Below are 26,289 nucleotides of genomic sequence, written 5' to 3' on the forward strand. Positions count from 1 at the left end.
ACAAGTTTTTATTAGATCCCAAACTACTGAGTCAATTCATTGTAATGTAATCTGATCTAAATACTAGTAAAATACATTAACAAGTATGCATGGCTACCGTCTTAACAGTGGTGCTGTCTGAGGTTTTGAGAAGTGCACAATGCAGTTCCTCCACTCTAAATACATAAGAACAAGTCTGAAGGAGCAGCCTCATAAATACAGGATTCATGGTGTCAGCATCTAATCCCACCCCAAGCAGTGACACCAGGAGCGTCAGCCAAAACCAGGCTCCCAGCATGAATATTTCATTTGCTGCATAACTTGATGAGCCAGAGCTCTTCTCAGTGAGAGTAGCTCTGATAGCACACAGGCATTTCAGCTCGGAGGTGGTGACAAAAACCCAGCGTGCGCTGAGATCCCTCAGAAGATCAGTAAATCCAGGTACGATTCAAGAAATATCTGGAAGAGCTTCTGTGGAATCATGTTTCATTTCTGAGAACTGAAGAAACGGTATCTTTGTAGCATCAGGCACCATCTTCAATATTATATTAATCTACAATTATGGCCAAATTAAATTATTCACCACATTGAAGTGAGCATCATAAATTCCCTAGGGAAAGCAGACATATATCCCTGTGCTTTTTTCATTTAATTCATGTATAAAAAAACCCATGCCAACTGAGAAAGTTTTTTCTGTGGTATCACTTAGAAAATAAAACAGATTTTTGTAGATGCTATGATTTTCAGATGAAAAGTTCAACACACAAGCCAAATAATTTTCCCCCCATGTTTGTCACTTGTTCAGCCTATTTTGCCACTTCAAAAACAAATTCTCAGGGTTTTATTCCTTCTGCTGCACTGTTCCCTAGATCAGAAAATAAGGGTCTGATTGTAGACTGTCAGCTACAGTAGTAATGCAAATCCATCAATTGTTCCTCTACTTTTTGGCAGAATATTTGTAAAAAAGTTGAGAGAAGCCTGTTGGCAGTTCTCCGTGGAATGCAATAACAATGTGTCATTCACCAGGAATATCTTGCTGGGGTGCCCACAAGATCTACTATTGTAATATGAAATCTCTCATCTCCATTTTTTTTTTTTGTTGCTGCGGTGTTTTTTTTTTGTTTGTTTGTTTTTGGTTTTTAATGGTTTTACAGAAGATTTTACTAAGCTCAAATCAATAAATCGGTATAATAAAAGCCAGCCAAGTGCTGAGGGACTACCATGTTTATAAACCATCACACTGCCCCAAGCACAGATATATCAAAACATTTAAGATCTGTCTTTGAAGAGGAAAATTTTAGCACTAAGGCGGAAGCTTACAAGATTTTTTGGGACACTTCTCCCCATTACAAGGCAATTCCACTACCCTGTCCTGCAGAAAGTGAACATTCTCCTCTCCATAACAAGACTTGCCTGTTCTCACCCCCAGAGATCAACCTTTTCTGGGGTACCAATTTAAGAGCAACCCTGGACTGGGTTGTTGATCAATATGTAAAAAGGCTGCCACGCTGAACACGAGGGTGTTCCATAAACTGGCTTGGAAATTTCTCAGTGTTATTCTTAATAAAGTGTTTGGTTTGAAGTTATTCCGGAAAGATTCATTTATGCAGACAGGCTAAAGGAAAGAATTAATAGCACAATATCCAATTTTTAATACTCTTTTAATCTGCCTTTTTATATACACCTTTTAGCTGTAGTTGTACAAATTTTTGTGAATACATAAAAATAAAAACCTCTGTTTCTAATTTTGAAAACACTGACATACACTTCTTGCCCTCCAGGAACATATTGCTGCAGAACATAAGAAAAATAAAACAGAACAGTTGACACCTGTGATCAGATCATTAGCTTTCTATGTAAAGCTTGTGTTTTATCCGTACTAAAAACATTTAAATTAAGAATCCTTTTTGTCTTTCATTTGAAGACAAATTTGAAGACCCCAGAAATGGATTACTATGTAATTTAAAACACAGAATTAGTTTCAACCAACAGTTATGCAACATTAATAGTGGAATATAACCACGAGGGGTATGACACACAGGGTATGAATGGAGGATAATTTGAATTTTAATTCACCACTAATACATTATGTTCCTTTTGTTGAATCACGCCTCAAACAGTTTTAAAATTGAGTGCATAATATTAGGAAGGCATACCATCTTCAGTAATTTAATGAAGGCTCCAAACAGCAGCTGAGAATTTCTACTTCACATGGAATGCATCATCCTTTTCTTAATCTATGGCATTCATCATGCAAACTCTTGGCTAATGTCACTCCATATATTATTTAGATTGTGGAAACTCCCCCAAAATGTCAGACATTTTAAATGCAAGCAGAGACTTACTGCCCTATTACCTAAACACACAGAAAAAGAACAGGCCAGATTGTTAAAATATGATCAGGACATAAAGCCTCATTAGTCTACATTTCTTGATGTACACATTCCAGTGCTGAAAAGAGTAATGTTCTTTATTTGATGGCAAGTCTCCCTCTCATGCACTGAAATCCCCAGCTTCAACTGCATTAGCCTTGTATTCTTCCCTAATATTTGATTTCTTCCTTTCATGTAATTAGGAAAGAAAATGCAAAATTAATTAGGAAATAAAATCAAAGTCATCCAAGATCTTTAATGCCCCAACAGATTTCAGAAAAAAAAACCCTAGGTTAACAAGCTATACCTTTAAAAGTTGTTTTACAAAGTAGCCACGGGACTGTAAAGACATGATGCTGCTCCAAGCTCTCTAAGATGCTCATACACATTTTCACGGAATTTCACCTTTTTGCAATTTTACACTATATATTCAAAATATTTTGGCCTGATCCCTTATTACTACATGGTTACTCATAGGCCATTATCTTCCCAAGAGCACAAGGCAGTGTAACAGATTCAAGTCCTTCAGAACCTGAATTCAAGTTTCACGGACTACAAGCAAACAAAGGAGGACATATTTAGCACTATTCTACACACATACTAGGATAAAAACAGTGACATCAAAATAAATACAAGTTGTTGTCCCTAACACCCTGTAGCCTGACACCCTGATTTTGAAGTTTAAAATCCATTACAATTTTTTTAAAATTGAAGGTCAGTAGCAACTATGAGTTGGATTATACTTCTCCACTATCATGATTTTTCGTGAAGATGTTAATTGAATCTTATATAGAACCTCTGAACATTTTACATAGGGAGATGGTTCAGAAAAAAAAAATCTCAAGGAGAATTTTATTAAATGGATTATGTATAGCCACTTGAAAACTACCTGATGCTACTGCAAATGCACACGAAGAGCCTCTGAATAAACTGCCTTCCTATTTTCTCTTTCAGCCCAGAGTACAAATAGTTCACAGGAGATATTACAAAAATAACCTAGAGGAGACATCAAGTAAGGCAATTCAGTCCAAATAAAATTAAGCTGTTAAATCTCAGAGTTTAAATGCTGCTTCAGCACCATCTGGCAAGGAAAGATGACAACTTTTCATCTTGAGCTTCCTACATCAGCACAACCACATATTCCCAAACCTCCTTGACACCTGGCAGAACTGGAAGACTCTCTCTCTTCTCATGTCAGCAAAGGAATGAGAAGAAGCTTCAGTGCAGGGACAGAGGAAATCTATTAGGTCGTCTTACAAGATCCTTCATTTGAATTCCTCAGAAGGTTAAATTCTTCTGATAGCTATCTTTGCTCTTCTCAGTGCCCAGCTCTGAGAACAACAAGTCTCACCCACTCCAACCATCGGCACCAGAGACACCAAGGCGCCAGGAGCTCAGGACACCGCCCTTCGGTGTCCTAATGCCACCTCTTTCTGTCTATCGCTGGGGCTTTCACAAACACCTCAAATATTACCTTGAAAAAATGCAACTGTGTAGGCATCTCATTACAGAATAGCACTTGGCATTTTATCAATACTATGAAATTGTATTCATGGATCAATTTTGTTAGAAATTATTCCTAAAACCCAAGATTGAGTGCTACACGTGTAATATCAATGTATCTTGGAAAACAAATATTTACAATGTTAGCAGTGATCTGTTTGCATACCCTTCAAATTAATGCTAAATAATTTCTGAAAGTAATGTAATAAAATGGGATTTAATATCCTGATAGCTCTTACATACTTTTATTTCACAGGCCAAAGAATCATAGCCTCAAAAAAAGTAACAAACAAGGTCTTGTAAGAAATCAATTATACACTACCACAATGTTTATGCAGTGAGACACAATGACAAATTCTCATTCACTAAGGCAAAACATAAAAAAAAAAAAAAAAAAAATAATTAGGTAATTTTCTAGAAAGATGACGTCTTATTTATAGTCTCCATTAGAAACAGATGCTCTATTTCTAAATACTACAGGGCAGATCTCGACCTCTTCTGTTGCTGCCAACAGGTTATTCTCCATAGAGGAGCATGAGAGGACAAGTAACAGAGTATTTTTTTCAAAATATAAAATTTTCAAAATGAGGCCACTCGTGCAAACCTAAATATAAAAATCAATAAACTTAAATGCTACCTGAGTCACATTTGCTATACTTGATATCAATTTTATTCCCAGATTCTACCAGCCTTTCATAGGAACAAGGAATGAACAATAATTGTCAGCGGCTCAGAAACATTAACAGCAGTAAAACATGTACTCAACCTTTGTTTTCTAGCCCAGTGCACACAACTCAGAGCACCCTGGTAAAGGACAGAGATGAAACACAAGCACAAGTGTCTCCTGTGCACTAAATGGATCAGTTGGGAAATCCCAGTGGAGCTCAGACAGGACCTCGTATGTGCACTGTAATAGTGCAGAGCTGATTCATTCTTGAAAGCCGTACTAGCAGCAGATTGGGGCAGGGGAGGAAACTTATTTAGTCATCTTACAAATCTAGTAAAATCTTTTCTTTTGAATGCTACAAACAGCAGTTATAACTAAAAGCTGCAGTTATAAATAAACCGCATCCCAGAACTTCAAATTTGACAAACAAATAATCCAAGTCTTGCTGAAAACCACATTAGAGCTGAAGTTTTGAGGAAATGCTACACAGCACAGCCTCTGTAATAAATCTGTTTAATATTACTGATGCAGTACAAACAGCATAATCTTCAGTATTAAACTATACTGGAACTTCTGGAAGTAAGCATCATTACCCTTAGACGTGAGAATACACATTTATTTTCTACTGAGGTTACCAAAAATTAATGCCAGATCAATACAGAAGAAAATCAGAAAATTTGAACTCCCCTCACGAAACCTCAGGCTTTAATTATGCCTATCTGTTGAATATCACTGCAGTGTCATAAAATATCAGTACTCTGTTGTGTACCTGTCCATTTGTCAAAAGTTATAGTCTGCAGTTAACCTAATCTAACAAAGCTGAGGCAGAGCTACGCCCAACACAAAAACTCCTCTCTACTTAAATCATGGATCATAACATTTTGAAACAAGACTCAGAGTCACCTTGAAGCTGCTGAGATTGACTACATTTTCATCAGAGGATAACGCCCTGTAGCAGGGGTGGCAAAGAAAGTGCCAAAATACTACAGCAAGAACCAGCAGCACTTAAGTCAAGCGGTGTGTTTCTGGTAAACACTGACTTAGTCTTTCCTGGATATGAGCAGCAGCCTCATGATATCATTACAAACAAGGATGTTAATAAATCTGCTTCCAACATAAATTTTAGCAATATTCCAAGCCCCCAAATTGAAGACAATTAAGCTGGATAAAGATCTCATTTTCACACAGAAACAACTCAGCTGAAAGGACTAAAAGCAATAATTATGAGAAAGATGGAATCACTGACTATCACAACATGCCAAACCACTCTGCACTACACAGACTTTGCACACAACCACAGCTTTATCTTGGGGTCGCACAAAGAGACAGCACTGCAGATAAGGTTGTGACAAAACTTCACACTACCCCTTAAGTTGCTTCTTCCAATCAAATCAGAACAATTTGGTTTAGAAAGAGGTACTCACTTCTATAATTCATATCACAACTGCAATTAACCTTTCTGAACTGTTGACCTGAATGCAGGCAAATCCCTTATTATTTGAGCATTTCCATTCAGCCTGCTTAATGTCTGCCTTCAATAGTATTACATAATTTACCTGACATCAAGAGTATGAAATTTTCCTTTCTTCTGATCTCAAACATTTGGATATAAGAAAGGTCGCATTATCTCATGAGTCAAGTAGAAATCTTCTTTAGACCCTGGAAACAAAATCCAAAATGGTCCTTAAAACCATTGTGGTTACAGAATTCAAGCAGAATTTCAGAAAGATAATAAGCTGCAATTGACTGTTTTCCTTATCCTGAAAGTGATCACAGGAACATCTTGACAGAAGCAAAACCAATTCTGTCCTCAAAGACTGAAACTGAACCTTAAGTTCTCCAGCCAAATTATTTTCCATACTTGACCTATCAATTTGAATAAAGTTCAGGATATGGCTGCTCATCCAAAACAGAAGACACTTACAACTAAAAATGAGACTGCCAAATGTTTGCGTGTATATACAGACACACACATGTGCATATATACACGTGTATATGTCTATATATTTAAAAAATGGTTTACAGGAAGCAACTGATTTTTAAAATTTATAGGTAATTTCTTCCAGCTGACTCATTAAGTCAACGTGAACAAGAACATTTCCAAATATTGGCTCTACAGTGGCCCAGGAACAGGCTACACACACCACAAAACCCAGATGAAAAAATATTCCTGCTTGAAAGAATTGTAAAGTCTTTAATACCTCACATGCTTTCAGACTTCCAGTGGTACATTGTTCAAAGTTACACTGCTGTCAGCAGATTTCCTTTACAGATGCCAGGTTACTTAGCAGCCTGGATTTTTAGCTTGGAACAAAACATCAAATAAACTTCTAAAGTATCTCACTACCTGTGTTGACAATTTTGCTCTTTTTTTCTTATCTTTTACATCACTATGACCTGAGCTAAACAAATACCCAAAGTTCACAATGCATATCACAATTTATGGAGCTATTTAAATACCCTTGACCTTATGGGGACTTCAATATATACATTCTGTGAGAAAATTTGCCGCCCCACTCCACCATGTTCCACTTAATCTGGTACAACTGTGGGCTGCTGCCAAAATAATCCCACTTTTCACCATTCCAGTTTTGCCCCATCCCCTTTTTTGCACCAGATCTAGTAATCATTCAGCTGCTGGGTGTGTTGCTTCAGTTTGCTGATTCAACAAAATATACATTTTTCTCCTTTTTGATGTGTAATCCTCCATCCAGTCAGTGAAGACCAAGGCCACACAATTATCAGATCAGTATCAACAGCTGTGAGAAGACTTATTTTGGCTGCAGGCCACATTTACAGCGGATTATATATAATATAATATTACTCCCCTTAGCTCTTCTCCTAAACTAAAATAATTAAAAGAGAGCACACGTTCACAAGCCTCACAGAAAAGTAAATACTTCAAGTATTTAAAAAAACAAGCAAACAAAAAATGTCACACATTTCAGCACCAAGAACATGCTCTTGCATGTGTGCCTTTACTAGTTTTACTACTAATAGGTTTACTCAAACTATTTTCCTCACACAGGGATTGTGTAAATTTTATGAATATGTCATAATATGATTCAACTGTATACCTTATACCTTTTCCTGTATACCTTAGAGTATACAGGAAATAAATTTGTTTTGAAAAGTCAAAAATCCAGATTCCAGTGTATTCTCACATGCATATTTTAGGCTTAAAATGAAAAATACCTTTTTAAAGCACACATATGAAAAACAGATTTTAGTCCCATAACTGAAAAGTGTTATGTTGTATCATATAATTAACAGTGCCTAAATCTAAATATGGTTCTTTCTAAGCAAAGAGATGACAGAATTAGTCATATGAATGATGTACTCAGAAAGGAGCCCAGCATAAAACTCCACAACATTCATGTAAGTTCAACTTAGAATAATGGCTTTTAACCCCAGGAAAAAAAATCGTCTGCTTCTTCCCAATTGTGAAAGTAAGCTTGGCACGAGGAACTGAGAAGGGTAGTTTGATTCAACAACAAACCCTCTTCAATGACAATTTAAACAGACCACATTAGCGTATTAGGTAAACATTAAGGTCTTAGTTACAGATCTGCAACTTACTTTTCTCTAAACCATGGCTGAAGCCATGGTTTGAATGAATTTAAATCCTGTTCACTCAAATATGTATGGCCACCCAGATAAAAACCTCTGCTTATATCCTAACAGTAGCAATACCACTCAAAACCCAACACCCCTACTTCCTGAATACAGACAGTTTGAGAAAAGGACAGTTAAAAGATCTCAAGTGTTACGCAAAACTGAGATACAGTAAGATGTCTGATAACCTTAATTCTGGCAAAATTATACCAACTAAGGGAACAGAATTACAAGGAAGATCTATTATGCCAAGTTCTACAGAACCTATAGCCTTGGAGAAAGTCTTGCTAAGGCATCCCAAAAGCGATCCACACTCCTCCTTGCTGCAGGTCTGCTTGGGGAAGACCATCACCTTTCTAAGGAACCACAACCTGCAATTACACCCTCCTAGTGCTGCATCATAAGTTCCAGTGGGAACCAGAGCTTACATGCATGACATAATTCTGTCCCAGCTATGCCTCCATTCTTTCCAGCCTGGAAGAGTGTTTTAACATGCTCTTTTCTAGTATAAAAAAAGTCAGAATTGGGTTTAAGCTCTCATACCAGGGACCCAAATGTTTCCTTACATAATTTATATATTCCACAAATATTTAAATAATGAATACAGCCTGGAAGGCCTTAGAACACAGGACTCACTCTTCATTTTGCAAAGCAGCTTCCAAGGCACCTCAAACAGCATTCAGATCAAAACCAAATCATATGACACATACAAATTTCACGCATTGAACCACACCACTTTCCAGCCTGAATACTGGTCTATGACACACAGGCCCAGCTGAACACCTATTTTAGTCACTGACACCTATTTTATTCATTGCATGCCTCATTTTCAGCAGAATCAAGGCAAGACACTAGTTAGTGTTCCTAATCACCCATCTTTTTACTCTTTGCTGTCATGTCAAGCCCACAGCTGCATATTTTCCTGGAAACTATGAATCAGCTCCCACTTCGATGACTGATCCACAGACCAGAATAAGACATGCTTACAAGAATCACTGTGTCAATAACTTAAAACCGATCTGCTACCCCCAGCTGCTCGTTCCCCCACAACAACATCTCTCCAGAGGTTGTGGCACTGTCAGTTATATTAATTAGTTACACTAACATGCCCCAGTCCAGATTCGGGGAAGTATCCAGGCTAAAAATTTACTTCTTGTTTAGCTTTTTCTGTTAAGCAAATAATTTAGTTTGGATCACAAGAAGAATAAGTAGAAAAATGTTGCTGCTTACAGACACAAAATGACTAGCAATTCAGGCATATGTCAATTATTTTAAAGGCATCTACGTGCCTTGGTAATTTTGTGCCACATAACAAAAATAAATATAAACCTTTTAATATGACTGGGGCACAGCTCAGCAGAACACAGATTTCAACTTCTGTAGATGTCCTGAGGAGCTCTCTGAGCTGGAGAAGTACCCGGAAGTTATTAAAACAGCTCAAATTTTTGTTCATCTAGTAAGGAAACAAAATGTATTGACCAAAACATAAACATGATGCCCAGAGAGGGTCATCTGGAGATGAACCTATAAGCACCCAGCGGCAGGAGTATAAGATGGAACACGTAACTCATGGAGGTTCTCAGTGCCTTGAGGACCAAGCAGATACACAAACACACTTGGCTTCACACAGATGGTAAGAGTTGGTCAGAACTAGAAATTCTTGTGGAGGATAATGTACTTCAAAAGCCGCTTTCCAGTTGACAGGTTATGCCATCCCCATTAAATACACGTGGCACATTGGTCCTCGCACACCTAATTCCACCGGCCTTTCAATGATTAACTGTTAGGCCAAACTTTTACAGACTTCTGTATTTTAGAAAAACCAACATGCTGGAGAATTATAGGACTTGAAATAGCCACATCTTCCCCCCACACCACATTAAAGAAAGCAACCCACAAAACCTGTGAAGAAAATAATTACATGGTTGAACAGCTAAATGTGCCTTTGAACATATCCCACGTTTTCAAAGCCTTGACTGAAAGTGCTACTTGCAGTTATATTGCAAGCACATAAACGTGGTAATGAATGCCTAGAAATCACCCATTCTTCTCCTCAAACTATTTCCATATTAGCAGGGATATAGAAAGAACAAGTTATAACAGAAGCAACCCCACTAACAAAAATGTTTCTGACCATATGAGTATTTTGACTGATTGGATAAATCATTTTATGTATAAAACACCAGAGCACATTTACAGCTTTCAAAATTCTGAAAATGGTTACAGTGTTCTTGAAAAGTAATATTAATCCACACATACAGATTAAAATACCCTTGCACTGTAAACACAGTATTGTTCTCAAATTTGCCAGGGAAATGTTAAAACACTCCCCAAATTCTTAATTAGCGTGACCTTATAGAGTACATACTGAAAAGATGACAAAAGGAGGAGGCTTTTGGGGACTATTTTTTCTGTCAAAATCTACTAAAAATGCTCACAGCAAATAAATGTTAAAAGTGTTGGCAGCAATTTACAAAACCAGAAAATCCAACTCTGCCCTGAGACCTTACCCTAAAATTTTATTCTAAGATTGCACTTTCACACACATAGTATAGTGATAGTATTTGTGTCCATACAAATGGAAAAAAAGAAACAAATGCAACATGACTAAATGTATAATGCATATCTTGCTGCAAAACACAATAACTGCAGACCATAGCCAAGTGGAATACAACAAATTCCTATAGCTCACCTTGATTTTATAATTGTAATTTCATTTGTCTGCAAAAGCTTGAGCGATGCTTAGATAACGCACTTCATAGTTTTTAAGAATTACTCTATTTTTGATGAATTCAAAGTCTAGACTTCATAAAGCTTACAGGTAAGCCAATTTTTAGATCCACAAATTTATTTTCTTATCTTTGTACTTACACTATAAAAATGGTAGAATATATACATGCAAGCTTTCCAGTATGAATGCTGATAAACCAATGATGTTACTTAGTTTCTCCCCTACTTCCAGGGCCATAATGAAAAGTTACTCAATGTTTACCTTCCACATAACCAACCGTACATGTAAATTCCCCTAAGTTTTGTTAATTCCTTCCATTCAGCTCTTCCAGGAAAAAATAAAATATATATATCTATATATCTATATCTACAAAGAAATCACACCAAGTTAGCATCGCAGAACTGACAAAAATCTCCTGTAAAACCTATTATTTTCCTCACAACTAAAGTAAGTTGAAAATGCTAACTACAAGATCTCAAGTGGTGGAAGTCAGCACTTTACAGTGAAGCAATTTCTTATGCTATAGAGAGTATAACAGGCACAGACACTACATATGAATCTGCACGAGTACCAAGAGATCCCATTGCCAAGTTAAAACCACAATCAGAGCAATAATGTCAGAAAAAAGGATACAATGCCCCTCAAAACATCTACTGGTTTTGAAAGAAAAGCCTGCAAGTTCATGATTTGCATTCTTCCACTAAATTGAGATACAGGCAAGTAGTGACCACAGTGACCATAAAAACTAATTAATGATATATCTGAAAATCAATTTAAAAGTTACATAATTCAAACTTATGAAATAATATGTTGAAAAAATATATGGCTCAATTAGTAAGAACACCAGCACTACCAGGAACTCACATGCTGCATAAAATCACATTCATTACTATACATGAAGGTATAACACCTACAAACCAGCTCTTTTATCACTCATTAAAAATGAAAAGCTGTCAGAGCTTCATCTCGTTCTTCTAATATTATCTTCTGAGGTAGGAAACGAAAACAAATTAATACAGCAGCTAGGCCTTGTGTATACAGAAGCAACAGCAGAGCTGCTAAAGAAATGAGGTTTTTATAGTATCTGATTCTTGCAGAAGAATGCAGATAATTGATTAGGAAAATCTTATTTCATGAGCTTTACTTAACTTGAGAGTCCCTCTCATAAACAAGAGGGGTTGGGGGTAGGGGGAGTCATCAGCTATCCTGCCAGAGTAGCCCAGGAGAGTAAAGCAATCTTAGTTTTATTTGAAACAAGGCTACAATTTTTTTTTAATTACTTATGACTCAAATAGCTGTGAAAGAATCAATATTTCAGAGGCAAGATCAAAAACAAACCAGATTGGTATTTAAAAAAAATATAATACAATCTAAATGAGGTCTTGCACATTTCATTAGATAAGAAAATTTTTAAAGTATTTCTTTTTCATAATCAAATCGTTTCTATTTCATATAATGCAGAATTTTAGTCTATCTCATTACAAGCAGTGCATGAATTTTTCAAATAAGTAATTTTTTCCTGAAATGCCAAGTCTTAAGTTAACTTTGTTTTCCTTCAACCAGATTAATTTCTATTCCCCGAACAGGCTTCATACTTGTAATCATATTCAAAGTTAAATAACTCTGGAGAAAACTGGTTTCTACTGTTCAATCTTATTTTACAAATAAGCACTGTATGTACTGGAAATCCTCCTACTTTTTCACTTCAACAGTAATATCTTACAGAAGTGAACTCTTGTTTTGGATCACTCTTCGTACATTCTTCATTTAAGTAGAGTACATTTTTAATACAACATAAAGCACTTACCCTTCTAACCTGACATCAGGTAAAGATCTGTTGAGTGCAATTATTTCACTTGCCATTAAATTAAATTGATTTATTTTAAACATCTCTTTCATTTTTTCTTGCTCCTCTTTCGGAATGACCACAGGCTTCCCCATCTCTCCAGGTCCTTCATGTGGTTTTTGTATGGGTTCTGGAACTAAGAATAAATAAAATGTTGGTAACTACTTTTACACTTGCTTTTGTTTGTTTATACTTTATTTTATACTGTAGGAGTGTTCCTAATTAAAACAGAGTTCTAAACCCAGCAGCGTCTGGAAGTGCAAACAAATCTTCATATTTGGGAGTTAAACAGAAGTAGCTCAACTCTTAGACACCACAATTCATTTGAAAAAAACAGTAAAGGTTTAGACCTATTCATCATTGGGTCCTAATTGTCTTTACTGTTAAAATTCCTGAACAACCGACATTTATATCCCAGATTACTCTTGCACACACAAACTTTACAGTAAAAGTTGAATTTAATCTTTACTAAAATACCTGTAAAGGAAAAATGTAACTTGACATTTATTTCCACATTTTTATTTTGACAGAATGACACATTTACAGTTTATAGATAATTTCTATTTGTTTTAGCAACATTATTTTAAGTCAACATGTTTCTGTTTAGTTTAATGTTAGTACTCTAGACAGAAACAGTAATACTTGACATGTTTAAATATCAAATAACTGATCAAACTGCTGAGGGAGAGTGGGAAGAGAAAAGAAGCCCAACCCTTCAATTATTATTTTCTGTTTGGTTCTATTTTTTGTTTTGTTTTTTAAGTGTAAAACTAAAACATAAAAAAACCCCTCTTACACTTTCTTTGAAAACTCCTGTTTACTTTTCTCCTGAATTAAATGTTTCAAATGCTCAAATACTGAATTTGAAATACATTACTATTTATCAAAGTTAGTAAAAATTTTAATTTAAAACATAGTAATTTAAGATTTAAACAGAGGAAGAAGAAGTATTTTAAAAGAAAAGCACCAAAAGCTCTCAGTAACAAGCCTAGCTTCAAATTATCTTTAATTTGCATTGAGGATAACACAGTGTAATTAAAGCTTTTGCCAAGAGCAAATAGCCATGTGAAGAATAAGAATAATTTTTTTAAAAAAGCTCTAACCTTCTATCCTTGCTGAAACACTAAGACTTAAAATATATACTAATAACTGAAACATTTTGCTAGTTTGCTTTTCGCGTTAATCAGTTACTAGCACAATGTGTTCCTTGAGAAACTTTCATTTTGAAGTACCTGAGGCAATTGCACTAGTTGCGTTAAGGCAGTGACATTTAGCAGAGAAAATCCTCCCACCACAGACAAGCTTTCTTTTTACCAAATTCCCCTTGACTGCCATTTGAGCTATAGACTTCTAGAAGCTGCCAGCCAGCCATACACTTCAAACAGATAAAGTATGTCCAAGCAGCTCCTGAGCAGTTTGCTGTGCATCTTTGCCTCCTAAGAAAGTGTGGTTGAAGCCGCATCAAAGCTTGCTTATTTGCAATTGCATAACCTTTTAAACTACAATTTGTGCCTTTGGGGAGGCAATCAACATAAAACTATGGTATACAATAAGGCAATTATTTGGGCTTAATTTTTATATATTCTACTTGATTTTATTACATGAGCTGACATAACTATTTTCATTAAATGTCTAGCAATTAGTATATAGGTTGACTTCAAAAATAATTAAGTGATGAGTGTTCAACATAGCTTTTAGATATTAGCATATTAGATATCTGAATATATGTTCAAAAATATTTGCCATATTTTTCAGCATTATAAAGAGTCAATGTCTTATCCTACCATATTTGCTATGTAGAAGAAGAAAAAATTTCTTGTTTCATTTATACTTTCAGTTGTTTCTTAACTTTGACTAAACCAGCTAAACTGAATAGCTAAATTAACTTAAAACTTATATTTCCCATTTGCAGATCTTGCTGTTAGAGGCTAGTTTAGCATATCAGTGAGTTATAACTGGGTATACAAATTCCACAGATTCATCAGTTGAATTTTAAATTTCATTAGCAAATATATACTACAGGTTTTACATAAAGAAAGTACTCCCTTGTGCAGAAAAATCCAGCAACAGCTAACTACTCGATCCACCAATGTTTTACGGAACTCACTAAATGCAAAGACAGGCAAGCTTGTGGTGCATGCACAGAGATGACTTTCCAAGAAGAATTAACCATCTTCTCTCAGGTTTCTGTTTTCCCACAAAAGCATGTAGTTTTCATATAAACACAAACTAACAACACCCTCCCAAAATGACTCACATGCATTGTCAAAAATTCAAACCACAGTGCTCTTTTGTCAGTTAACTATGAAAAACATGTTTTCTTTGAAGGGCTGTAGACATGCACTGATGACATAGTTCTAACAAACAGAAATTTCATTTACAGTTACAAGTTCCAGAGCTAAATGAATGACTTAATCATCACCTGATCCGACAGGAAATCTAGTAATGTTTTTCCAGACATTTCTTGTTTGTATCAGTAAACCATATGTTCAAAGAGGGCTTGATCTCTTCCAGATCGTCATTAAAAATCAGGAACTCTTTATGTCTATGGACTACAACTCCTTTTTACCAGGAAATATGTCTGATGAAAACCAGATACTTCAAAATCTAAGACCATCTAAAGCCAGAAAAACGGATGGATTCTTCCCTGGCATGTGTTTAGGGGCCACAACAATGGTAAACTGACCAAAACAACAAGTCCAGTCATGTTTGGAGGAACTACCACAATTAAAAGAAAGCTATTTGAACAGGTAGAAGTTTAGAGAAGTATTGTCTCTTACATACATCTCAGCCTTAACAGAACAAGACTGATTTACGATGAACAGTTCCTATTTTCAAAAATTAGGTCTGTGTCATTCTTCTTAGGAATTTTTTATGCAGCTGTGAATATCCAGAAGCGAGTCACAACTTCCCAATATTCCATCTTTACAAAAGCTCAAAATTCAGAACACAGGCCTTGATTGCACTTGACAAAAATGACTGGTCCTAGTTTAAATTTGTCATTGCCCCAAGAAAAGAGTGTAAACAGCAAGCAGCTGAAATTGCAAGACTCTTGCAATACCAGTCCTAGGTCTTAAAGTTGTTTGTTTGGTTTTTTGTGTGTGTGTGTTTTTTTTTGTTTTGTTGTGGTTGTTTGTTTGTTTTTGCAGGACTTCTAATCATTCCACAAGTGGAATGCCCCTTGGAGGAAAAAAAAAAAAAAAAAAGAAAAAAAATGGAAAAGGAGGAGTTTGGAAGTTTCTTTAGAAACTGCATCAAGTGCCAAAGCTGGAAGTTCCTTGGCAATCATACCTTTAAGAAGCCTCTAACTGAGAGTAAGGAAGCACTTATTTGGTCTTCATTTAAGTCAAGACCTAAGAGCTGACATACAGGTTTCTTACAGAAATAAGACAGAGCTACACACACAAAAAAAATCTTTATTAGTAAACCCAGAGTATTACCCATTTTTTTTTGTGTTTTGTTTTCTTTATTTATAGGAATAGCCCCTTTTTTGTATTGTTAAAAAAACAGCTTGAACCTTTTCTTTAAGCGTAGAAGTTGTTTACACTTACTGGTAAGTTCTATTCCAGGCTGTGAAATCTAAATTGCAATGCTGAATCCCTATCTGGAAACAGGAGTGCTCCACTAGATATCCTATGAATTTCAGGGTTGGAAAAAAACTACTTCATAACATGGATAATGCTTACTAAGGTTCGGTGATTTTTCTCTCAACTCTTAAAAAACTTTTAAACTTACAGCAACAGCCTTCCATTGTCAGCTACTACCCTTTGTGAATTTAACTGATCAACAATCAGTAATTATTAATACAAAGAGGGAAGCACCACCTAGATGCGCCACTTTTGAACCTGTGCTGGTTTGACTGAAAATGGGTTAATTTTCTTCATGCAGTTAGAAACCTTTCTTTTTCATAGCAAGCTCATTATTTGGACTTAGTTTGAGAACAAGAAGATAACACCCCAGCACAGAGTTAATGTTTTTAATTGCACTGATCTGAGAGCCAAGGACACTCTGAGCGCTCTGCCCACAGGCACGAGGCATGGAGGAAGGGGGGCATGAATGGGGCAGAACTTGACTGACATCCAGACTGATCAATAAGAGTATTCCATCCCGTTAGTGTCATGTTTCAGATATAAGACAAGTTCGGTCTTCCTCTCACTCTCTCGGGCACTTTCTCTTGTGGGCATTGTTTTTGTTTTGTTTGTTTTTTTTTTTCGCCCTTTCTTGTTGGAGCCAGAGCAGTTCAGTCAGGGTGTTTAGTTCGGCCTTTTACCATTTTGCAGAGGTCTCTGAGCCTTTCTGCCTTTTTCCTCTCTTTTTTCTCTTTGGGATCAGCTCTGGGACCAGGTGCCATTTCCTGGGACTGGTTGCTCAGCATGTTCATGAGGAACTGCCTTGAGTATCTTTTATTTCTGTTTTATAGATATATTTACTAGTAGTGTATTAGTATTTTGTTGTGTTATTAAACTGTGTTTATCTCAATCCAAGTTTCTCTCTTCCCTTTTGATTCTCTCCCCTATTGGGGGGGTAGGGGAGTGAGTGAGCGGCTGTCGTGGTTGTATTGCTAGCTCAGGTTAAACCATGACAGAACCATTGGTAAAACAGGACAGCTGTATCTTTACAATACAACATTAGACACATAAGCCGAAACTTGTGATTTAAGATGCTAGTATCTTATATACCAAGGAGAAAGATTTTTTTTTCCTCAAAGGCAATTTAGAGCATGGCTCTAAGTCTTATTCTGAAGAAGAAACTCCCCCCATTTTCTGTATTAAAAACCTAAGAAAACATCCTTCTAACTTTGTGAAAGCCTAGACTGTCCAAAACTATCCTCAAAATCCTGCTGAAAATATCTGAAGACGGATTTTTCCAACTAGGCAAGAACAGCCTGAAATAAACTTACAAACTCTTCAGAAAAATTTCATTGTGTATCCAGTAGGTTAATTAACTGCCATGGAATTCTTCCATGAATTTCAAAGAGAAGCTATATACCAGAGTGACATGGACAAAAAGGACATTAAATTCAGAACACTTACATAATTTATGCTGAATCAAGAAAATGAAATCAATTATGGAAATTAATAGGGGAAAAAAGTGATAAAGCAGATTTTGATAAAAGCTTCACAAGAAAAATAGCCTCAATGTTATCTGAGGAGATTTGAGGCATTCTGAGTGGGGAAAAAAAGCCATTATAGACTCCAAATGGGTACACTGCTGGAACAAATGAGAATATTTAAGATCAGGCATGCAACTAGGTTAAAAGGAAGTGTCACTGTCAACTACAACTATGGCGTCTAGCAGACATATTTCAGCACAAACCCTACTACAAGTCAGCTGTAAAAAAAAAAAAAAAAGAAAAAAAATAATTGTACAAAACTATATACAAAGATTTTGATGGTTGGTTTGGTTTTTGGCTGTTTTTTTTTTTTTGTTTCTTTGCTTTTGTGTATTGTTTGTTCGTTTTTTACAAGCCAATAAGATATGAAAAAGTTATTAAGGATTTTAATACACACACAGGTTAGGGAAAAGCCAGAATGAAGACTGTACTCAGCTACCAAATTAAGTAAAAATAATGTTGCATGGGGAAAATTAAAGTACTAATCTTTAAAAACTGCAGATTTTCCCTCACCTGAAGGAGCCCCCAAGGACTTTATGTGTAAAGTCATCTGAACTTTCAACATCATCAATATATCAAATCAAGTTTGATATATAAAAAAAAATCCTGTTTGCAAGACAGCCCTAAAGAAGCCTGACAAAAGTTATAGGCTTAGTATTGCTTAAAACCTTTGTGGGAATCCAAACAGTGGATCAATTCTTCAACACCACAATAACAGTCATCATTTTATCCTCAAGAAAACCTCCCAACTTCTGAAGACCAAAAAAAAAAGACTGAGCTCGTATAGTGACATACTTTCTATATAACCTCCATTTTTTTATCACTTTATTTTCCACTTATTGAAAAAGAAACCCAAAAGATGAAATGCAAGCAGCTGAAAATTTAAATATCTTTTGCAAAGCTCAGGTAACTAAAACCTCTCTAAAATGTTTGAATGCAGTTGTGGAAACAACAGTTTTGAGGTACTAAGCACAGAAATTTGACATTCCTATACATTGCTCTTCTTTCTGGAGATTTATCAGCCTGGTTTTAGCCCCAACATCTCCCCAGTGTTATCCTGTAACAAAGCAACACTGTTCTTAAAACATTTCAGAAAATTTCCCAGGCAGGTCAAACTTGTCCATACCAGATGTCAATAGCTGAAAAAGTTTTTTGTGACAGAATCCATTAATTAATCTCCAGTACAGTTGGCTGATTAGACTTAACATTGGGCATCACAGCATAAGTTTCCTACAGCAGCAGCGAAACATACAGACACAGCCTTTCTGGTGGGAGAGACACCATACCACAAAATTAGATGTTTCACAAATGAACGGGATGTGACAGCTGCCTGCAGTTCTAAATGTCCACACTGAGACATTGCAGGGATGGGAATTCTCCCTGCACCAACCCTTTCTCCCATGTGATCAACTACAATGATGTCCTTAAAACAGAGTTGGCAACATGAATGGTACGGGCTTTTGAAAAGCCACACTCTGCTCATAAAACTGGTTCCCAAAAACTAACATGCCAGTAACAAAACTGAAAGCTTACCTGAAGAGCTTTAGTACTGAATAATACAGCTCTCCCTTCAAATAAAAAGTTACATACAGTTGCATGTAGATATCAATGTGTACATACACACACACATACACATGCTCTGATATTTGTCACTTTTACATCCAAGTTTATTCTAGTTATTTTCATAAATTTGTTTTCATTACAACATTCACTGTTCCTTATTGCTAGAGTAACTGGCCAAATTTTGGCTTAGGTTTTATTTTTTTGGTTGCTTGGTTGGTTTTTGTGGGTTTTTTTTTGTTTGTGCTTTTTTTTGTTAGTTGCTTTGTTTGGAAGGAGTGTTTTGGTTTGTGTGTTGTGTCGTTTTTTGGTTTGTTGGGTTTTTTTTCAGGGGTAGGGGATAAGTAAATTTGGTTGTTGGTTAGCTTTGGTTTGTTTTACCACCGAGTCTAATGAAGCTGACAGTGCCTTTGTTTCCTTACTGGTGGAAACTTAGAACATGCTTTAGATTAACATAGCTTACATTCCTGAACTGCTTGTTGCACAGTTTTATTATTTGTTTTTGTATACATCAGTGCTTAAAATTCTACACCTTAAGTAAGCATTTAAGTCTGCAACATAGAGCTCAAGCAATGTGCTTATTCCCTAGTCCTTTAAAGAAAGATTGGACATTCTGTGATACCTAAATGCTGATGCAAAGCTATATTGTTGGGGAAAAAATAATAATAAATGTTTAAAAGAAGTGCAATTTTAAATGAGCACAATTTAAAGATTACTCAGGCAGAAAACTTACCATCTCCAGCGGGCAGGCCTCGTTCTTTTATCTCATCACATCTGTTGCATTCACTGAAGTACAGCAATAGAAACATATCCAGAAGGACCCAAACCAAAGAGGTGGCAAGGACCACCTTGCAATATGCAAATTTTTTCATGGCACTTCAAGTCAAATACAAAAATAAAAAAGTATAAATAAAAATATCAACAGGTTTCTTTAATCCAGTTTGAGAGACCACGTTCTTCTATATCTGGAAAAAAAAAAAAAAAAAAAGAAAAAAGTCACAAAAAGTTACCTAAGGACAGGAGCTAAAAGCAGAATTTTTAACTACATTTTAGAGGTAATGATTTATTTACCAAATGCTCTATGTATCAAAATGAATGCTTTAGGCACTCCAAAGAGATTTAGGGAGCAGGTTATATTAAAGCAGCATTACTCCAGTCTTTTACCACGTCAACAGTCATCATTGGAAACTTCAAGTGACCAAAACAGAGTAGAGCTGCTAGAGAAGAGGGTATGCGCATTTAAGGAAATTAAAAGGCATTCTCTGGAACCTCTGCAGATCAGAACAAGCTCAATGAATGAAAAGCAGGAACGTCTCAGGAAGCAAGGTATCAATCTGTGCTGCATGAAGCCCATGGCTAATATTCCTCATGCTCCTGCTGTGTAGCACACACTGACTTCTTGGGCCCATCACTATGAATGCTGATCTACAAATGCCTGTATTTTATATAGAAGTCCAATGGCACATTACAGCTTGGCCACAGAGAAAAATGCTTTGCTTTCAGCGAACCAAAAATAAACATCCCTTTTGGTAGGTAAACCGTAGGCAATGTGAAGAAAGTATGAACAAGTCACTGTGATCCCTTTCTAGACATTCAAAGCTAAAGGTATCAATTAACCATTCGATGCTTAAAGTACACTTTAATGTTTGATTACAGAGCAAACTTTCATATGTTTTTCAACATGTATACATTAACATTTTAGAACACTAACCTTTGAAATTCTCTTTTGGCCTACTCAGATTACAAGGAAATTTTACTACAAGGACTGCTTATTTCCATGACTGACAATTGTGTAGGGTAGAATCAAGAACACCTTTGCACTTGTTTGCTTATACTACTTTATACATATATATATATATATATATATATATATATTTTTTTTTTTTTTTTTTTTTTTTTTTTTCCAACAACAGGTTCCCCACCAGTACTGATGTATTTTAAAGTATTACCAAAGTATTTCCCAGTGGGAATAGCTTACTAAGTTAAAACCAGAACTACAGATATTCTTAACTACTTATTTAAAAAAAAAGAAAAGGAAAATAAGACTTCAAAAACACACTAGAATTTTAAAACTGACACACACGTCGTTTCTCTCACATACTTTCAGCCTAAACTGAAGAATCTACTGGGAAGAACTTTAATTGTAAGACATGATTATGCAAAATCCTCACAAAAGAACCCTGTATCTCTAAGACTACTCTTTCTTTAGTATTTCATCGTCATAATTTGATCCCTGTCTTCCTTCTCTCTTCTTAAGAGAAAGTACTATGATATTGCCTCTTCTGAATACATCTTACTTCTTATTAGCAGAAGAGACATTGATGTCTCCATGCATTCCAATACAACTAAGTGGCATCAGTTTGGATGGAAGAACAACATAGGAGCCTGTAGCCACACACTTGCGCATAACTGGAAGGGTGTATGTGTATCCCTCTGCTTCCTGCATAGGTACACATCAAATGCCAAGAAAGTGCTTTGTTCAAGACGACCTCAGCTTGCATCTATATAGTTTTTGTGTACAGGGACAACTATATAAAATTAAGAACTGCATAAGTATCTGTAATTAACAACTTGATGATAAAATAGCAGATGAAATTACCACAGTGAATCATTAAGTGAGATATGTTAAGAAAAAACCTAGGGGTAGTTTGTTTGTTTCCAACAGACACAAGGATGGTCTTGAACTCTGGATCCTGGAGTTGCACTACAAAGCGCCATAAAACCATCAGCTTGGTGATCAGCAGCAGTGAAAGAAAAATAATTTATTACAGACTACTAAGAGAAGAACACAAACCAAACTATCACTATGCCATTACACAGTATCTGCCTTCTCATCTTGAGCGCTCTATGAACATTCACCCTTGTCATTTCAGAAAGAACACAGAGTTTAGAAAGGACAAAAAGAATAAAGACAACAAGGGATAGCTTCATTATAAGATGTGAGTGAAGACAGCAGCATTCTTCCTGGCTGGAAAACATGTAACCTAAATCAGCCAGCAGGTTAAAAAACAAAAGGAATGTATTCCCCACAATGTGTACTTATGGAGGGGAACAGCCTACCACAGTACACCAGCAGTGCTGTAGGTCTATTCATTAGCTATTAAATACCAAGTCCTCGCTCCTTCAGGCAGTCCCTGACTGTGACCACCAAGTCACTCCACGGACCACAAGGAAGTATTATTACAATTTCCCCTATTCTCTTCCCTAGATATACACTATCAACCACTGGAAGAAACAAATACTGTATACAGACAAAATTTGTCTGACACAGTACAACTGTACTTAAACTCTCCATACAATAGGTTTCTTCTTTTGTTCTAATTCAGGACACCACAGAAACGATTCGGCAAAGAATCAAGTCATACCACGACCTTCTGCTTGTACTTAAACAAGTGTTAATTTAAAAGAAAACTAAATAAATTCTTGTAGAATCATTCCAGTTGGAAGAGATGCTCAGGACCACTGAGTCAAACCACAACCTAACTTAAATTTAGCACTAAATCATGTCCCTAACAACCTTGTCTAAACACCTTTTTTAAACACCTCCAGGGATGGCGACTGCACCACTTCCCTGGGCAGCCTGTTCTAATGCCCGGCCACCCTTTCCATGAAGAATTTTTTCCTAATATCCAATCTAAACCTCTCCTGGTGCAACTTGAGGCCATTTCCTCTCGTCCTATCACTTGCTACTTGGGAGAAGAGACCAACAACCTCCATGCTACAACCTCCCTTCAGATAGTTGTAGACAGTGATCATGTCTCTCCTCAGCCTCCTTTTCTCCAGACTAAACAGCTCCAGTTCCCTCAGCTGCTCCTCATCAGATTTGTGCTCCAGGCCCCTCACCAGCTCCATTGCCCTTCTCTGAACTCTCTCCAGCACCTCAGTGTCCTTCTTCTGATGAGGGCCCCGAAACTGTATTCATGGTGCAGCCTCACCAATACTGAGCACAGTGGAATGATCACTTCTGTGGTCCCGCTGGCCACGCTATTTCTGATACAAGCCAGGACGCTGTTGGCCTTTCTGGCCACCTGGGCACACTGCTGGCTCGTGTTCAGCCAGCTGTCAATAATCTCATATTTCTTGAAGTTCAGACCTGTGAGATATTAGGCTATAAAAGAAAGAGTAAAACACACAGGAGCACAGTACTTAGGGGTCCTCAAATTAACAAAACACCAGGAGAATTGTAATCTAGACTTTCTGTCCATAAAAATACCAACTATATCAAGTGTTTTAAAATGCACAGGCTGGCACTATATCTGCCTCTAATGAAAGAAAATTCCTTTGAGAGTTCAGTGAAATGTCAAAGAGACACTTTGTGAATGCTTTGAATCCGCTGCCAGTTCAGGGAAGTGATTAAGAGACAGCAATGCAAAAGTTCAACTCACAGTGGTTACCACCAATAAGGCCCTTCCCTCTACCTTTACACAAAGGCTCTCACTCCCTTGGGCAGTTTACCATCTCATGAATTACACTGTAATTTTACCACTGGTTTTAGGACAGCACTTCCACTGTATGCTTACCAGCAGAATTCAGGCAGTAGAGCAGTGAAGCAAAGGGGCCTAGAAACTCTGCTGAAGTAACTGCCCTCTGCATACCAGTCTTGACTCAGAGCTCTGGAAGAAGACTTCACCACCCAGGGCTTGGGCTGTAAGAAATGCTAGGCACCTCTTTCTGGTGCTGGATGGGTAGTGGTGGCCTCATGCACAAGAGGGGTGCTCTGCTTGAAGCATTGGTTCTTCAGTGGAAGGGGCTGCAGGGCAAAGTGGGCAGACTGGCACACCATGAGCAACAATGAAGAGTAGTTAAATGGGTCTTCATAGAGACCTCGCAGCATCACAAACCTAAGCCCCATGAGGTGAGGAAGAAGAAACAGCTAGGCACTGCACTCAAGGAATAGGTGGATGGAGACTCCCAAGATGGTAGCTGGGTGATGGACAGATCCAGGAAATCAGTGACTTGTGGCAACAGAAGGAAAGCCTGCAGATGTGCATTTTCAAAACAGTTATACTATCTGGGATGCTGCTGAAAGATTGATGAGTCTTCCCGAGTTCAGCTCTTAGACAGCCAACCCTTGGCTATCCATCCATGTATGAACTGATGATACTGCCAGGTATGAACCTGAGCACATAAGCAATGACTGCAGAGCCCAGGAGGGTAGAGGGCAACAGGCATGGGACCCAGATACTGCTCTCCTTAATTGCTCCAGTGGGAGACAGCCTACCAATACCTGGCTGGTGTCAAAGGCAGGCTTCTAGGACCAACAGACCTGCTTTGGGGAAAGAGGGCTGCTGAGCAAAATCTGTGTGACAAACTGAGGCAAGCAGTTTCATGAAGAGGCTCTTGTACTTCTGCAAAATACACAGAAGGTAGAAACTCAGCTACTTTGGAGGAATATAAAAACATATCCTGAGCATGGAACCCTGCTGTTAAAGTTCAGAAGAAACAAGAGCAGGGAAAAAAGGGAAGAAAAAAAAAAAAAAAAAAGCCAAAGGCAACTATAAAGATTCTGACAAAAGAAAGACTGAGAATCACACAGATCCACTGCTCAGTGGAACAGCAGACCTGGTAACAACAGGTGTGGAACAGTCTACAATACTGGGTAACTTTTTTGCCTTCTTTGTTTTACTGGTAAGGTTTACTCTTGAGTGTCCCAGATTTTAGTCTACTGGCAGAGTCTGTGGGAGTAAACATCAATGTGCAGTACAGACAGATTGAGTCAGGGACCTCTTAAGACACTAGGATGTGTGCGACTCCGTGGCACCAGATGGGAGGCATCTGAGGGTGCTGAAGGAACAGACTTATCTTACTGCAGGGTCATTCTCTATCATCTCTGAAAGGTCATGGTGATCCTAAGTGTTGCATCAGGACTAGAAAAAAACAAAACAAAACTACCAGCAAGAAGGAAAAAGAGGATCTGGAAAGCCATCTGCTAGTCAGTCTCACTTCAACCCTTGTGAAGATTATGGAACAAATCCTCCAGGAACCTACAGACACACACAAAAAACAAAGGCAGCTGGGAACAAGACTCTCCAGATTCACCAAGAGCACATCATACTTGACCAACCTGGCAGACTGCTTTAAGGAGAGGACCGGTTTGATGAACAAGAGGAGGACAGTGAGTGTTGTTTACCTTGGACCACCTGGCTCTATGGGTTTTGACCAGCAGTACAAAGTACAGCTGACAGACATTCACCAGTGGTGTCCTTCAGAGGTCATAACTGGAGCTGGTACTGGTTAGTCTTCATGAGAACCTGGCTGATAGACTAAATACACGCTCAGCAAAGCTGCTGGTGACACCCAACTGGGGGTGGAACATGCAGATGATACCTCGAGACGATACCCTGGAACAGCCATGGGTGGCCAGTCCAAGGGATATCCAACAGCTACAAAAACAGGCAGGTTGAAAGCCTAAAGAAGTTCAACTAATGCAAGTACAAAGTCCTGTACTCAGCATGGAATAACTTGATTATCTGTATAGGCTGGGTGTCAACAGGATAGGAAGCTGCTCTGCAGAAAGAAACCTTTGCAGTCTGATGGCAACTTTCACATGAAACAGAAGTACATTCTTACAGCAAAGAAAGTCAGCTGCACCTATAAACAAGTCCAGTAAGCACAGCAATAATACCAAAATGCATAGGTTTAATAATTGCCTCTGCTACTGAGCAAAGTAATAAAACTGAATATTTTTGCAAAACCAGGTATTTTTTCTCCCTTCAAAATATCGGATAATAGAGAACAAAACCTGTATGCCATGGAAGTAAAAGGAGTATTAAAAACACCTTTGAAAGAGTAGAAGGCTGTAACTTATCAAGAATAAAATGAAAGGAAGAAAAATGGGTATGTTCAAGTCTTATTATTTCTGAAGGTCAAGCAATTTTTTTTTCCCCTGACAAAAATCAATGA

General features: G+C 37.2%; 1 protein-coding gene across 4 annotated transcripts in view; it reads right to left on the bottom strand.

Moving 5' to 3' along the window:
- The window catches only part of GALNT1 (polypeptide N-acetylgalactosaminyltransferase 1), a 90,619-nt gene that overhangs the window by 25,380 nt on the left and 38,950 nt on the right, over positions 1–26,289 (bottom strand). For 3 of the 4 annotated variants that reach the window (XM_065052818.1, XM_065052820.1, XM_065052819.1), the window contains 2 exons: positions 20,120–20,351; positions 12,675–12,849 (listed from right to left, as the gene is read on the bottom strand). In XM_065052818.1, coding sequence (XP_064908890.1) covers positions 12,675–12,849; positions 20,120–20,258 — 314 coding nt within the window. In that variant the 5' untranslated portion in view covers positions 20,259–20,351. Of the gene's footprint in view, positions 1–6,077; positions 6,096–12,674; positions 12,850–20,119; positions 20,352–26,289 lie in introns of those variants that run through there. The other variant, XM_065052821.1, reaches the window with a different exon arrangement.

The sequence above is a fragment of the Columba livia genome, chromosome 2 (genome assembly GCF_036013475.1).
Source record: "Columba livia isolate bColLiv1 breed racing homer chromosome 2, bColLiv1.pat.W.v2, whole genome shotgun sequence".
Classification (NCBI taxonomy): domain Eukaryota; kingdom Metazoa; phylum Chordata; class Aves; order Columbiformes; family Columbidae; genus Columba; species Columba livia.